At 37.2% G+C, this 16580-nt stretch overlaps 1 protein-coding gene across 2 annotated transcripts in view; it reads right to left on the bottom strand.

Moving 5' to 3' along the window:
• Nucleotides 1-3804: 3804 nt before the first annotated feature.
• The window catches only part of flrt2 (fibronectin leucine rich transmembrane protein 2), an 85715-nt gene continuing 72939 nt past the window's right edge, over nucleotides 3805-16580 (bottom strand). The window contains exons 1-2 of one of the 2 annotated variants that reach the window (XM_056480804.1): nucleotides 15281-15758; nucleotides 3805-12198 (exon numbers count right to left, since the gene is read on the bottom strand). In XM_056480804.1, the coding sequence (XP_056336779.1) occupies nucleotides 9811-11799 (1989 nt within the window). In that variant the 5' untranslated portion in view covers nucleotides 11800-12198; nucleotides 15281-15758 and the 3' untranslated portion in view covers nucleotides 3805-9810. Of the gene's footprint in view, nucleotides 12199-15280; nucleotides 15759-16580 lie in introns of those variants that run through there. The other variant, XM_056480805.1, reaches the window with a different exon arrangement.

The following is a 16580-nucleotide window of genomic DNA, read 5'->3' as shown; positions in this document are numbered from 1 at the left end:
CAGTACAACTTTTTAAAAGAGAACTTACTGCAATAAAAACAATCACATTTATAACAGTGGAGTTCAATGCTGAATACACTAGTCAAACAGAATCTGCCTTTGCTCACCAAAGTCTTGGCATTGTCGGATGACAGTATGTACATTTAAACAAAATCAGATTAATTTATGCCAATTAATTTAAACATTACATTTCAGTTAGCTTTTAACAATAAAACAAATGAAAGGTTACATTAAATTTGAATTGAGAATCTCGAACCATCCCCATCATTCTTCCTCTTATCTCAGATGTGATGGTGGGCCAAATCAAAGGTTACCTTGGCCCAACTTTTTCCCGCGGGCCCTAGTTTGGGCATCACTAATGTAAAATATTAAATCATTCATAAACAAATGGTGTATTCATTATTCTCTTCCAGCTTGCTATTGAAGACAGACAAACAGACAGACAGACAGACAGACAGACAGACAGACAGACAGACAGACAGACAGACAGACAGATAGATAGATAGATAGATAGATAGATAGATAGATAGAAGCGATTTTTAAGACTATAGTGTCCTCATCACTATACTGTGGCGTCATAGACCCAAAGAGACCACAGGCTGAACACCTCCTGTTGACCTCAATAACACCTTAGCCCACAGAAACATACCGTTTTGTCAGGAAGTCTACCATCCAGGCACTGACCAGACCTAACCCTGTTTACAGCTTCAGTTGACCACAAGAGTCTTAGTTGCTTAATTGCTTGCATTAGGGAAAACAAAATGCTTGATAGCATCAGTATGAACAGAGCGGGGCTCTCAATATCTCGACTGTAAGTAACTTGACTAGTTCAGTGGCCAAAGACACACATTCATCTGGCAGCACACATATATATATATACATATATATATATATATATATATATATATATATATATATATATATATATATATATATATATATATATTTTTTTTTTTTTTTTTTTTTTTTTTTTTAAGCTGCAACTTTTTGCATTGTGGGTTCTTACATATAAATGGTCTAAACTTAGCAGCTGTTATCATTCTAATGTAAAGAAGATAACTTGTCAGTTTCACTTACCATTTATGCTGTTGCCCAGTCTCATTAGTGGCTGTAGGTATTTACACATGCATTTCAACATACATTTTGACATACAAGGCACTCAAGCGTACAAATAAACACTGACAGCATTTTAAATGGAAATGTTTACATGTGTGAAACATTACAGTTTCTGTGAATCTATTACATTTTACATATTTTATATTTTACTAAATATATACTCAAGATTTGAAGACTCTGTCGAAGTATGAGAAAAAAATAAATCACACCTTAGCAAAGCATGAGACTCGCCATGAGGCATCTAGAAGCTGTCATAATGAAAAAAGCCATGTATATGAAGTTATACATTGCAGTAGTAGTATAGGACTTTCTCTTTGTGTCGTTCCATTATTACACACATTTAAAAAAAATTCACAATAATCACAAAAATTAACCCCGAAAAAGCCAAAACAAACACAACCAGATTACTGTTGTGTTTGCAATAAGGAAAACCGCTAAACACATGCAGGCATTTCTTTTCTTTTGTTTTACGGAACTAGTCTACAGTAACGAAAACAGGAAACTAAAAACAAACAGAGGACCAACCAAAAAGTAACTCAGGGTTATACAAAGAGTGGCCAACAAAAAATATATACATTCCTGATATGCGAGTCCCATCTCACACTCTATACACTAAAATTACTGTGGTATAAATACAGCACTACAACATACAAAAGAGGGAGATCGACTTAGAATGCCACTTACCAGATTTATAATGATTTGATCAGCTGTAGTTTGAAAATCCAAGTTTTTGTCCTCTAAGGACTTATTATGCGGTCTCTGTTGCCATCTTGTGGATGGACAACGTCAACCGTCTTTGCTCTGCCCAATGACAGGTGATGGCTGCAGACACGCTTTATACCAAAATTATAAATATTTAAAATAGGCACTGTCCTTATGAATAAACTACAGAGTTGCAATCTAAACAAGTACATTCTGACCTATAAAGCCTCAAAAGTATATCATGTTGTCCAACAGCAGCAATATTCTCTCTATGTGAGCAGAGTAGTACAGGAGGGTGAGGAGGCTGTTGGAGTGCTGTTGCAGAATATTGCGTGACTATCAGCCAATCAGATTCGAGAACCAGACAAAACTATTGTTTTTTATTGTGTATTTATATATATATATATATATATATATATATATATATATATATATATATATATATATATATTCATTTTCTTTTCTGCTTAGTCCCTTTATTAATCTGGGGTCTCCACAGCCTAATGAACCGCCAACTTATCCAGCACGTTTTACGCAGCGGATGCCCTTCCAGCTGCAACACATCTCTGGGAAAGATCCACACACTCATTCACTAAGGACAATTTAGCCTACCCAATTCACCCATGTCGCATGTCTTTGGAATGTGGGGGAAACCGGAGAACCCGGTGGAAAACCACACCAACGTAGGGAGAACATGCAGACTCCACACAGAAACTTCTCTTCGTTAAACACAAACTGGGGAAAAAAATAAACAGGGGGGCTTTTTTACGTTCTCTGCAAACAGATTTTGAGCATAGGGCTGGGCTGATAAACCATATTATATCGAATCGCGATAAAATTGATGTCAATGACAATGATAAGCTCTGGACTTTTTTACTCTATATCGAGTCAATCACAGCAGAAATGTGCAATAATGGGAATCTAAGGCCCAATCCCAATTTTATTTTTGTACCCCTACCTCTGCCCCTTCCTTGGCCCTTGAAGCAGAGTGTGAATGGGAAGGGCTTCAAAATTTACCCTTAAGAATTGGGACAGCACTACAGCACCTGCACACGTCATCATATGTCCTTGTGATCTCTTGCTTCATATGAGATCGATGATCATGACTGCTGTTATTCCAGATGCGTTATTTTTTGGTATTTGTCTTCAGGAAATCACTGAAGGCAATGATATCATGTTTTCATAATAATACTGTGCATTTATCGTGGCCATATTCATCTATGTAAACACAAAAACAACATTAACATTATACCAGACAGTTATGTAATTCCCAGAAACTAGAATTTTCTGAAGGGTATTCGAGTGTCATTGAGTGTCAGAATGTTGTGGGATGACTATACAGGAGTTATTATTAGGGATTATAGATAGCGAAAGTTTTTATTTTTGTGAACGCGGTTATGAATGTATTAAAACATGTGCTTGTTTGTTGTAAAAATGTGTAATAATGACAAAAAATACTAATTTGTGCATCTCCTTACTTCCGTGTGAAGCTTTTTTGCCATTGTAGATGGTGTATTCTGTGAAATTTTCTTACCCCTGGGTTTCGAGTGTGGTCCTAAAAAAAATCTTTGTTTCGAGGGCTATCTAGCCCTTCTCCTTAGCCCTGCGCCTTCAAGCTAAAGAGAATTGGGACACCCCTACCCCTTTACGTGAATGCGCAAAAACGAGGAGTAGGAGTAAGGGGAAGGGCTACAGGGTAAAATTGGGATTGGGCCTAAAAGTGTGTTGATATCAGAGATGTACTTATTTTTGCGGCTTCAGTCATTACTGGGATACTCTTTTAAATATAGAAGCATTAACAACTTTAATCGAAATATATATATCGCTATCATTCAATATGGAAAATAGTTATCGAGATTGCATTTTTGCCATATCGCCCAGCCCTAACTGAGCATCTGTGGGTGCAATGTGTTGTTTATGTTTATGACAAAAACATAAAGCATGAAAAAAGTGTGATTTTGTTAAAATGGACAAATTCATCACAGGTCATTTTTGATGGCTCCTTTATTTTCAAAAAAAAAAAAAAAGCTTGGTTTGTCTATTTACAACTTGTGCAAAAACATTTAAAGGTTTCAAGGACTTTACATTGTAAGTTCATTTGAAGGCACATACATGGGACGACAACAACAGTATAGTAGTGGAAATAAAGAAAACAAACTAAATGTACTTAGCAATCAAAAGTTACTTTGGTTCCCGATGGGTTCTACTTGCAAAAAGATTGCAGACCAAACAAATCACCATATCTTTAACATGAGATTGTTTCGAAAGTAGCAGAATCACTCCCCATCCTCAAAGTGAAGAAATAAAAGACCCAAAATGCTAAAAAACGCACACATACACAGACACACTTTATGGTTGTTGCTCAACCTGTCATGGCTTTCTGGTTGCCATTAGTAAAAGTCATTCTGTAATTGATTCATTCACAAATCAGCTATATTTTGCTTAATCCTAATGTAAAACCACTGTCAACCAATGTGAAAACATTGTGTTAGTGCAGTGGTTTCCAATCCCAGTCATCAGTACCCCTCACACTGCACATTTTGTATATTTTCCTTACACTGTAAAACAATAGTGGGCTCCATACAATCGATTTGTGTTGGAGCAACATGGAGAAAGTAGGTTAAGTGGATTGAACATAAAACAATTAAGTTGTCCCCCTTAACAAAATCAAGAATTGTGTTGATTCGGCTCATTTTAAATAAGTAGTTTAAATAAAAAAACATATATTTTTTTGCGTACTTAACACTTCTTATTCAGATCAACTTGTTAACAGACATGAACTAATCTTTGTGCATCAAATAAGAGACCCGACGACTAGAATTGGGAACCACTGCATTAGTATATATATTGACCAAACGACATAGATGAAAACGTACAAAACATAGCGAAAAATGTATCACTTTAAATAAAAATAAAAGAATGCATGGGACACACAAAGATCACAGACGAATTCAGCCACATTTGTGGTAGTGCTTTGTTCAGACTGACCTCACAGTCATTTAGAGTAATTATTCCAAACCAAATCAATGTGCTTTTTCAAGAGACCGATTGACTGTTGGGTTGGATTACGGACGCAAGGCATTGCTCACAGTCCCTATTGTGTAATACATCCATTCAGCTACAGGGCCACTACTGTGATTTCCAGCTCGTCCACAGAAAATAAAGAACAATGTACGCCACACGAGCGAAGCAATGAGTCACTCTGAATCATAGCACGCCATTCTTGTCTGGAAGATAGACCTTGGCTTGTTAGCAATGTCATGTACGGATGTCTGTCAGGATGCTTTTTGCAATTGCCCTTCAAAATGTGTGCTTCCCATTCAGTCCTGCCTTCAAAACGTGCGACTCTCCGCTGTAATCCACAAAATGAATGTCAAATGAACCACATTAAGACATACTGCTGGGTTACGGTAAGGCAATAGATAAAACCGTTAGTGTTTAGGATGAAACATTTCTGGTTTTGGTAATGACCCAGCAAAAACCCTCCACGCTAGCTAGGACTACGACTGATGTACTGGATAGTGGCACAAATAAGTTCTTCTGCTTAGCCAGCCATTAGTTTTCTCAATGTGAAATTATGTCAGAGAGAGAGGCTTGGGATAGATTTATCTCACTAACGGGTTAACTTTGCAGCGATTCATTTGGGTCCACGCCACCACAACCGCCTCCTCTCGGGGAACCTTAGCCTGACAACCGCACCGGACTTGTGTGGAGGAAGTCTGTTAAAAAGAGTTACGGGTGGCCACAGGATTTGAAATGAATTGTTAATAGTATACACATCAGTTAAAACCCTTTAAATGAGAAATGGAGCACAGGGATGTTCCAGGAAAGTAGGGATGTACGGTCGAAGTAGCCTGCTGGGATGCTAAGGAGAAATACTTTTAAAACCATAGAAGTGCAGTAGCCCTTTTTTCTTTTAGAGAGCATTTTGTGCCACTGAGATAAACCTTGGTTGGTAGTTAACCTGTGCAAGCTCCAACTGTAAGTCAAAGAATTCCGTTTGATTGCGAGTAGGCTAATTCCAAAGCAATCTGATGTAAACAAGAATCCAGCAATGTAGTCTGAGCCTTGGTTTACGTTTACATGACAAAGATGTTGCCAAAAAAACAAGATGTCCTCACTGCAGTCTGTACCACAATGATGCAGCGGACCTGGTTCAATATGTAGTGGACCTTGTAATTAGGTAACGCCCATGTTACTGTGATGGTTAGGTTTAGGGTTGGAGGAGGTGTAGACAATCATCCATTACGTAGTGGACCTGGTCCAGTACGTCATCAAGCTGCGGGCTGCAGCGAGGACTTTCTCAAAAAAGATGAAAAAGTTTTACCTTTGGGCTTTGAAAAAGCTTCACATCTACATTTTCAAAATGATCTGGTTGAGGGTTCAGATAGTTCGAAATACCCACTCCTTCTGACAAAGTGCAGAATTCGGCCCCTATATAAGCTAATTTCTCCCTTTTTTGACAGCATTCCATTGTGAAAAAAAAAACAATAGAAGGTTTTAAGAAGAATAACCAATACAATAACCTATAAAATAAGTATTTTATTGTTTAAATGGACAAATTGTGATGGAGGAAATGAGCTGGCCAGTTTTTTATTTGCCTATCGGCTACAGTTTTTAATTTAAAACTAGTTTTAACAGATTCCCAATTGTTTTGTTTGTTTGTTGTGTTTTTATAACGGATGATAATAAATTAGTATTATATAATAAAGTTTTCTAAAATTCTAATATCATTACAATGTATGTAAAACTGTAATAACTTACAGTATAAATGCACATTTGTAAATAAACATATTTTTTTGTAAACGAAAAATAGTATGATAAGCACTTTGACATAGAAGGGGAAGTATTTTTGTTGCATCAAACTGTGTGGTAATGATAACCATCCGACGAGCTAATAAAGCACAAATTAGTGCTTAAAATGTCACTAACAGTATTTGAAACTCCCAATTTGAGAATAATAACTGCAAAAAGGTCCACCTTTTAATAAAAAAGAACCACGCCCTTTAATAGGCAGGCTACAGGCCTGTGCACAGAAGACAATGACAAAACACAATGACTGTGCAGAGGCTTTTGGAGGCGCGAGAAATTTCTTTGAGAGCACAGTCACTCAAGACAGCTCTAGAAGGTAATAATACTGAATCAATTTGATGACAGACATTGGCTAAGGGATGTTAGAATGACCAAGCAACATTTCAGATGTTGAGCAATGTGGTCGGTTCATGGGTTTTCCATTAACTTTCTGTTAATTGTGCACATTTTTGATACCAAACGTCATAACAAAAATCACATAACTTTTTGATGAGCATATTAGAATTTACTAGGTAAATGGGTTTCCTTCACAGTTTATGCAGTTTTTCATCTGATAAAATGTTTACCCTACTTAATTGTTTATCCTGCTCAAAAGTTTTTATGCACATCTTTTGCACATTGGCACTTCCATCTAGCATTTTAAAGCAATTTTTCGAAATGCATATAAAAACAGTAGATGGAAACATAGCTTATGTATAGTTTGCCATGTGTATCACTTTAGGTTGTAATTCAAAATAAAGCCACACTTTGCTAATACAGCATTAGGGAACAACAATAAACTATCACTCATTACACTGTCATTGGGGCAGTACCTTTTCAAAAGATACATATTTGTACCTAAAGTGTTCATAATGGTACCTCAAGTGTACTTTTTTAGGTACAATTAGATACTATTATGTACCTTTGAGGTACCACTGTGGACTCTTTGGTTACAAATATGTATTTTTTGAAAGGTACTGCCCCAGTGACAGTTCCCATACCTTTATTTCTGAGAGTGTACAAGCAAACAATCCTACCACATACTAATTCATTATTGTGTATGTTTGTTTGCACTATACTTTAATTTACTTTCTCCTAAACACATACTATGCATGCGTGTGACGTCATTGCTTTCACCCAGCAAGCATTTTTTTGTTTTTAAAAGATGTCTAATGGACATCTAAACATAGTCATCTTGGCTATAACAAGGCTAAATGTAGGCTGTCAGTGAAAATCTGATCTAAGAATAGGCCAAAACTAGACCAGTCATCAAATAAACATCAATGAATGACTACACATATAAAGAATCTATTTGATGACTAGTCTAGTTTTGGGCTATTTTTAGATGTCTATTAGATTTTCACTGACAGCCTAAGTTTAGCCTTGTTTTAGGCAAGCTGTCTACTGTTAGATGTCTATTAGACATCTATTAAACACAAAATTTTTTGCAGGGCAAAGGCTTTCATTTTCATGTGTTTAAAATGGTCAAGACAACAGCAGCATATCGAAAAACTTCCACTTTGAAACAGTTTTCAATTTATGTTTTAAACAATGTTATAGTGTAAACGAACAGAAAAACGTTTTTAAAAATGTCCTGTTTTTGGCTGAAAACTTTGTTGTGTAAACGTCCCCTTAATGTCAAGATGAAGGGTTAACTCAGGCAATTAGGACCACCATTAGAACTACAAACCCCCTCCCTAATCCAGAACTCTCCTGCCAAGTGAAAATAACCCCTGCTTTTCTTTCCCCTTTCCTGGACCCGGGATTATGCAGTGGGGGTTTGATCTCGGCTCTCAAAATGAAATCTTGTCGAAGCAATTGAAGTCTATGAGTAACAGCGCATGATAAATGCTTCTCCACAGCAAGCCTGCATTCCAAACTTGGCTCTATCCTGGAATACTGGTGCACCATTAAAAAAATAGTCCTAATTGCAGTCATGCAGGGATCTGAAACTCTTTCAAAGACTGAATCCGGCATGTGCCAGTTCTTCTCTCTAAAAAGAAGGCTTTTGTTTAAACGGCCATTCATCATCCCACCTGATGAGATGCATGATTACAAAGGGGTTTTGGTCAGTAAAGGAAAAAGCTAGACAATGATGTGGATGTCGCTGTAAAATGTCCCTGATCACATTCGTGTGATAAACCATAAATATTCAGAGAGGAGAACCTGGGTGTAAAGCCCCGGCTTAATTTGTAAATCACAGAGCATGTTCAGAAAGGCCAATTTGAGTATACAGAAGTGAATTACAGATTTTAAGTTTGAGATTTCTGTTGTATTCTAATGTTCAGTGATTAATAATTAGAACAAACATGAAGGAGCTTACAGAGCTCCCACAGGATATTAATAGTTTACCTCAGCGGTTTAGCTCTTACATTACCTCATTTTATGTTTGGGCTGCTAATTGCTTGAAAATAAGGCTCAAGCACAAAAGCTATTCCCATAAAAGTCATGGATTTAACACACTAGAGTGTTTGTATTCCATTTAAGCTGTTATCCTCTTGTATGGACTGAAACAAGCTGCCCTCTTGTGGGCAAAATAAAACATAAATATGCCCTGGAAAATGCTTGCACAGGAACCTTTCAGGCCATCTCCCTACCGCATTCACAGACCTCTCATAGTGGAACTGCATGGTTTTGTAGAGTGGTCCCTTTTCCCTTCAAATGTGATTTCCACAAAAGCTCATTTCCTGAATGACTGCTCATGCTCTCTGCTGCATTAAGAAAGTGCACTTCAATTCTGAAAAAAAAAACCTCTGCTCCTTTTTTTTCTACTGCAGCTTAATCAGCGGTGTTTTGGTTTCCTGACCACTGTGTTATCTTAACTACTGTTGTGTGAAGGGGTAGCTGTATTTCAGCAAAAAGGGCATATTTTGGTTGTGTGGTTAGCAACATCTTCAACTGGTTGAGAGCCAAAACCAATGGCCTGCGCTTGCAGCAGGTAGCCAACGTGCTTTGATTTTACAAAACATCTGCGGCATCCTTGAGCGAAGCCACTTTTGAGCCTCACAAATTACAAAACCATTTCATATTTACTAAGAATAGAAAATATAGCAGAATTCCACATACTTGTCCACAGTATAAATTACCATGTTGACTGCACCTGGAAATATATATTTATATATTTATATGTATACGTGTATTGTACAGTATATTGAACTACATGTTCTTTGAACAAATGGTTGTAGCATCCATTGAAAAGCATCATGTGTGGAGGAAGTCCACACTGGGAACGTTACTGCTCTTGCAGTAAGCTATGCTATTGTTACTAAGGTGACAGTCTCGGAGGCCAATTCCTCCATTAGGTGTGTAGATGGGCTGAATTCTGAAGTCCCCTTTTAAAAGCTGCTCATTGTTTAGCGACACTATCTGAAAGCTGGTTTCAGTCATTTCCAGGATGGAGTTATCCTTTTTGGTGCCGGCCTCACAGTAGTCATCTTTTCTTCTGCCACGATTGTATTTCCATTTGGACGACGGCGATCTGCTTTTCTTGTGCATGTGCCAGCAAAACAAGCTTAGAAGCGTCACTAAGACCACCAACACTGCCCCACCTATCACTCCGGCCAATAAAAGTGTGGAGGTGTTGTCTTGCTGAGCAGCCTGCTCCGATTCAGAGAATGTGGACGTGGATTTGGTCTTAGCCTCAGAACAGATAGTATCCTCGCCTGGTCTGTAAGTGTTAAGAGTATCCAGAACATACACGCAGATACGGTAGACAGATCTAGGCTCCAAATTTGACAAACTAAGCCTTCGTTGGTATCCTGGGACTGTTCTTTCTCGAGTGATGTCACTCATCAAACTTTGGCCCATCTTAACCCAAGTCACCTTGTAAGATGTCACAGTGAAGTAAGACTCCCAGCTCACATCAATGCAGGTGGAGTTAACAACATGAAAAGAGATTTTCAAGGGATCTTCGTAGGGTGGGAGGGGACCGGGAGGGAAATGCTGCACTGGGGGTGTGGGGTTGGTGGAGGCTGGGTAAAAAGCAGTGGGTGAAATGGTAGTGATGTGGGAGGTTTTGGAGGTGGTTTTGGTGATGGTGCTGGTTCTGCGGGGAGGTAATGTAGAAGGATATGTATGGGTTGGCCAGGGATGAAGAACAGTGCCTGCGGGGCAATCAATGGCATCTAAGGTGAGTTCTCGTATAACCATGCCACGCACCCTTTCTGGACTCTGGCACGTAAACCCACGGACATTTATCGCAGAAGGCAGAGACCTGAGCCATGCAATGACCCACTTAATGCTACAATCACAGCGCCAGAGGTTGTTTCTAGCATTAAGGATTCTCAGACTTCTCAAGCCATCAAAGACACCCGGTGGAAGGATCTGAAGCTGGTTGCTGGAGATATCTAGCTTTTCTAGTTTACTAAGTCCAGCAAAGGCTGTCACTTCAATAGTGTCTATCTGGTTTTCCTGTAAGTTGAGCTTGGTTAGGGATACGCTAGGGAGCAATGGTGGTGGAGCGGTGAGGGAGTTGCGTGCCAGGGACAATTCTTTGAGATTGACCAAATCCTGGAAGGTACCAGGAGCAATGGCCTCATCCTCAAGCAAGTTTCCATCCAGTAACAGTCGCTGCAGGGTGGTGACATTCTGAAAGGCATCCTCGTCAATGTCTGCAATTCGATTCTCATCCAAACGCAGCTCCTTGAGATCTGCAGGTAATCCGATAGGGATACTGCTTAGGTGGTTTTTGGTGAGGAAAAGTAGTTTGAGACTGAGAGCCTCCCTGAAAGCCCCCTCCTCTACCCCTACAGTTGAGATGGAGTTGTCATCCAGGTGGAGTTCCTCCAGCATGTGTAGCTGGGCAAGTGCTGCCCTGGAGATAGTCTGGATGTTGTTTTCCTGGAGATGCAACACTCGGACATTCTTCGGAAGGTTAAGGGGAAATTCATCCAGCTGATTTCCATACAGGTAAACAGTTTCTACAGAGGCAACATTGTGTAGCTCCAATGGAAAGCCGGCATTGTTGATCTGATTGTTGTGGAGGAAGAGGGTCTTGTATCCCTCTTGCACTCCCAGAGGCACAGACGTTAGGCTCCTCTCATTACAGTAAACAAATGTTCTATCACAGCGGCACTCATCGGGACAGGAGGAGACGGGGCTGAACTGCACATGCAAGCTCAACAAAACTGTCAACCAAAAGCGAAGAAATGAAGTCCAATCGTTATTCCAAAATCCAGTTTGAAACTCCATAATGGAAAAAAGGGAAAGGAAATGGCAAGGCAAAATTAGTGGTTGGAGGGAGTAAAATGGAAATGTAACAAAGCCGGCAAAATGTCCCTTAAAAGACTATTCTAATGTGCAGTTTGAAGATAAATGTAAGAATTCAAGCCGAGGAGTAATCCCTTGATATTTTTCTAGTCCTTCTCTAGACAAGGTGGTGTCATTAAAGCACATAGGTTCTCTCACTTAAGCCATCCATGCTGAGGAGTCAGATCATTGCAGGACTGCTTTCACTTGGGCCCAAGCAGGGTGTGACTGAGATGGTGCTGAAGCACTGAGCCACATCGTCCACCTCCCGGCCTCCTGTCAAGTGTTGATGGGCCCCAGCCCAAGCTGTTTCCAGGAGACGTGACATTTGGTTCCAGAGATCTGTTCAAAATAAGGAAAAAATTAAAATGCATGCAAGTGTGGTTTCACAACAAAATCACATTTGGCCAAAAATCTTATACATTCCTGATTTGTACAGACTTTGTGAAAAAAAAAAGTCCATAAAACTTAAAGGCATTGTCAATCAATAACTCTCAAAAGCATAACTTGAAATATGAAACACATTCCCCCACCTCCTAAAAACTTGGTGGAAAGTGGAAAAAAAGGTGGAAAATGAATTAATAAAACATGTGAAAGGTGTACATGGTTTCGTACTGTATAATGTTTGTGTTAATAGTCTGCTCAAGAACTGTACAAGGCTACTGCTTATGAAATGTATCTACAATAATGTATACTAATTGTGGGTCATTGAATATTTCTTTGAATGTAGCTTAAGGTAATAAATAAAATAAAAACATAACTGAAAAAAAAACACTCGAAAAAGTTGGGGGTGGGGGTGTCTTACAATGCTCAGAGTGATAAATGCTGGCTGTCAAATTAAATGGGATTGGTTATAATTTAGCCTCTCTACCTGCAATACCTGATCAATATTGTTTTTTTTTTTCTTTTGAGCAAGATCAAGATATCAAAACTACATTCTAATGGTCAAACTGCAATACTCATATTTCTGAGTGACTTGAGTTAAGCTTAAAAATTAAAGTAAGCTGAACTTGCATTGTTTTATTCAATATAACTTCTGTAATTTACTGCTGCTGCCCTTTAACAAACATTGGATGGAAAAAAATGGCTAAGGGGTAATTTTTTTCTACCTTTCTTTTATTTTTGTGACTTTTACATTTTGTGAAATATGATAACATTGACGTTGTAGCTGAATAATCCAACAAATGATTTATGTTCAAATATGTAATGTTTGTATTTATGTATTTCCCTCAAATTAATAAACGTCTTGATATCTTGTGCCATCAGTAAACATCATTGCACTGGATTTTTGTTTTTGTGGCCTGTACCATCTGCTTTGTTAATAGAGTTAAGCCAATCAATGCCTGGCAAGAGAACATTTATTTGTACAAAGAAACAAAATGTGACAGTTGTAATTTAAATCTCTTAAAAAGAATGCATTAGCAAAAAATAAATTAATAAATAAATTAAAATTAAATATATATATATATATATATATATATATATATATATATATATATTTTTTTTTTTTTTTAATATGTAAATAATATATATATATATATATATATATATATATATATATATATATATATATATATATATATATATATATTAGTTAGATAGACCAAAATGTGTAAAATCATATTAAACTTCATAAGAAACAGAACAATAGAGTATACAGCAAAATACTTAAAATGTAAAAAGTAATGTGTATGTGTGTGTATATTTGTATATATATATATATATATATATATATATATATATATATATATATATATATATATATATATATATATACACACACACACACACACACAGTTAAAGTCAGAATTATTAGCCCTCCTGAATTATTAGCCCCGTTTATTTTTTCCCCAATTTCTGTTTAACAGAGAGATTTCTTTCACATTTCTAAACATAATGGTTTTAATAACTCATTTCTACTAACTGATTTATTTTATCTTTGCCATGATGACAGTAAATAATATTTGACTAGATATTTTTCAAGACACTTCTATAACGCTTAAAGTGACATTTAAAGGCTTTACTAGGTTAATTAGGTTAACTAGGGAGGCTAGGGTAATTAGGCAATTCATTGTATAATGATGGTTTGTTCTGATCGCTATCGAAAAAAAATAGTTTAAATGGGCTAATAATTATGACCTTAAAATGTTTTTTAAAAAATTAAAAACTGCTTTTATTCTAGCTGAAATAAAACAAATTAGACTTTCTTTAGAAGAAAAAAATATTATCAGACATACAGTGAAAATTACCAAATTTGGCTAAAAATGGACAAGCCCAACCATTGGGTGGGTGTCTACTCACATTTGGGCATTTTTTTTTATTTTAAGTGTATGATTTACCTAATAATAGATGCATTTTTACCTTAAATTCCTATATTTGATTTGTCAAAAAAAAAATGCACTTGTAAGTACATTTCATAGGAGTCACCTCTGGTAATTTACAGTAAAAAGAAATAGGCTTAAAATGTATTACCAAAACTAATGCATCACACACGCACTCACACACACGCGCACACATATACATATACACACACACACACACACACATATATATATATATATATATATATATATATATATATATATATATATATATATATATATATATATAATGTTCATTGCACTCATGTAAGATTTAAGGGTCTGTACTGTGCCTACTGTAGACTACTGGCTAGCTTACATTTACTGACTTTTGCTCATTCTGGTCTTCTATTTTATCACGTTCAGCAGGCTTATGTGTCGTATACAGTACATTTTGTTGTGTCGGCTAGCTACTATTTTTAAGGTACGCAAATATACTGTTAAAAACGGTGAAATTTGCAGGCGCTAATATGAGCTCCTTACGGCTGAAAAACGTCACCATATTTTTACGGAGAAAGTCTCACCAGGATATCTAAAATGAGCTGTTTTTACAGCGTGTATCCACAAAAACCCATTTCACAGACGAAATAAACGAGTGAAGTTTGAAATATACAGTATTTCAACAGAAGTTTGTAACGTAGGGAACATTTCGAGTCGGATCAGGTAAACTTGAGAGAGCAGCGAAGCTGTTGTGAATGAATAATCACTGGTAAGTGAGAGCCGAGTAAATGAGAAACGGTGCTGTGACACGCAGTGATGTTTAACCAGATAAACCGCTTCAGTTATCGAGGCTACTATTTACACTAAATATGTTCTTTGAGATGCTGAAACGCTGACAAGCTCTATAGTCGAACGCAGCAGTTTGTGGGGGCAAAACAACTAAAAGCCCACAGTAACAGCTGAATAGTTTTAGATAAAATGACTGAAAACTGCAAAAGAGCAATGGAACTTTCAGCTTGACAACGGTGCGCAACACTTTTACCTTTTAGATATGAATAGGCTACTATTAAATTCTGACGGGAAGCTCGTCCACAAGAAAAAAAAAACCCTCAAAATCAGCCTACCTTATTAAACATGATTTTATCCGTATAATGTAATCCCATTGAACACTTATGCACCTCTCCGTGTTCTTCAAGCGCTCGGCGAATAGAACGGAACGTGTAAATCCAACGGCATTCCCACAGCACACTGTTCAACAGAGTCGGTTCCGAGCTCCTCTCCGCCCGCGGACAGCATGCTGACTCCCGTGTGGAGAGCCCAGTGTCCCCGCTCTCTACTTTTTTGCCGTAGCAACTCTCTCTGCTCCCCTTTCCACAGCGGAACCCTCGTTTCGACGTTAAATTGACATCAAATTCACATTTGCAAAATCCACTTTTTTCCAACAGTCGGAAAACTCGCAGAAAAGCACCATAAAAAATACATCCACGTTGCCGCGTATCATATCATCATACTTGGTGGAAGCGAAACACAAGAGTTCGCCCATTTATCTCCGAGAGATGTTGACAGAGGAAAACTGCGCTGGTAATGATCTGTTCACTGCACACCTCCGTTCTCTCTCTCTCTCGCTCTCTCTCCCTCCCTCTCTCTGTTTGTGTCGGTGGGTCGCTCGGTCCTCCCACACTGTCCTGAGTAAAGAGATTACAGGCTGGGATGGAATGACACTTACATTTTAACTTCCCCTTCTCTTTTAAGGATGAGCTTGCTTTTCGTGTCGATACTGTATAGGCTGTTTTCAGTTATTGTTATTTACCCTCGGTGCTTGTATGAATCCTATACAACACTATGGATTATGCAACAATGGAATTCATTGGAATTTAACAATAAATAAATAAATAAATTTATTTATGTAAAATATTTTATTTATTCAGAGTCACTGTATGTAACACTTTTTTCATTGGGTGTAGTCAAGCCTAATATAAATGAATATAAATTCAGCTTTGTGGGGTGGCAAAAGACCCAACCCGACTGACAAAGTCCAGAAAATGACTCCTAAATGAGCCCATTCATCCTATTTTTGACTTCTATGCCATCATAAATTGTACAAATTATAGATAGAAGAAGGCTTTAAGACAAATATATTTTTTTAATTATTCAAGTGGCCAAATTCTGACTGAGAAAAGTTGAATGAGCTGGCCAGTTTGTTATTTGCCTATAGGCTACAGTTTTTATTTTAAAACAAGTTTTACCAGATTCCTTTTTTTAAAATTTGTATTTAAAAAGAAATATTTTTTTTTTCATATTTATTTATTTTAATTTTTTTTTATTCTAATCTCATATCAATATTTATAAAAATGGATTAACTTAGTTTAAATCCAAATTTGTAAATAAAAACTTTGTAGTAAAATAGTATGGTAAGCACTTTGA

This window comes from Danio aesculapii, chromosome 20 (assembly GCF_903798145.1).
Source record: "Danio aesculapii chromosome 20, fDanAes4.1, whole genome shotgun sequence".
Taxonomy (NCBI): domain Eukaryota; kingdom Metazoa; phylum Chordata; class Actinopteri; order Cypriniformes; family Danionidae; genus Danio; species Danio aesculapii.
Note: the sequence above shows the minus strand (reverse complement) of the source record. Positions and strands in the feature narration are given on the sequence as shown.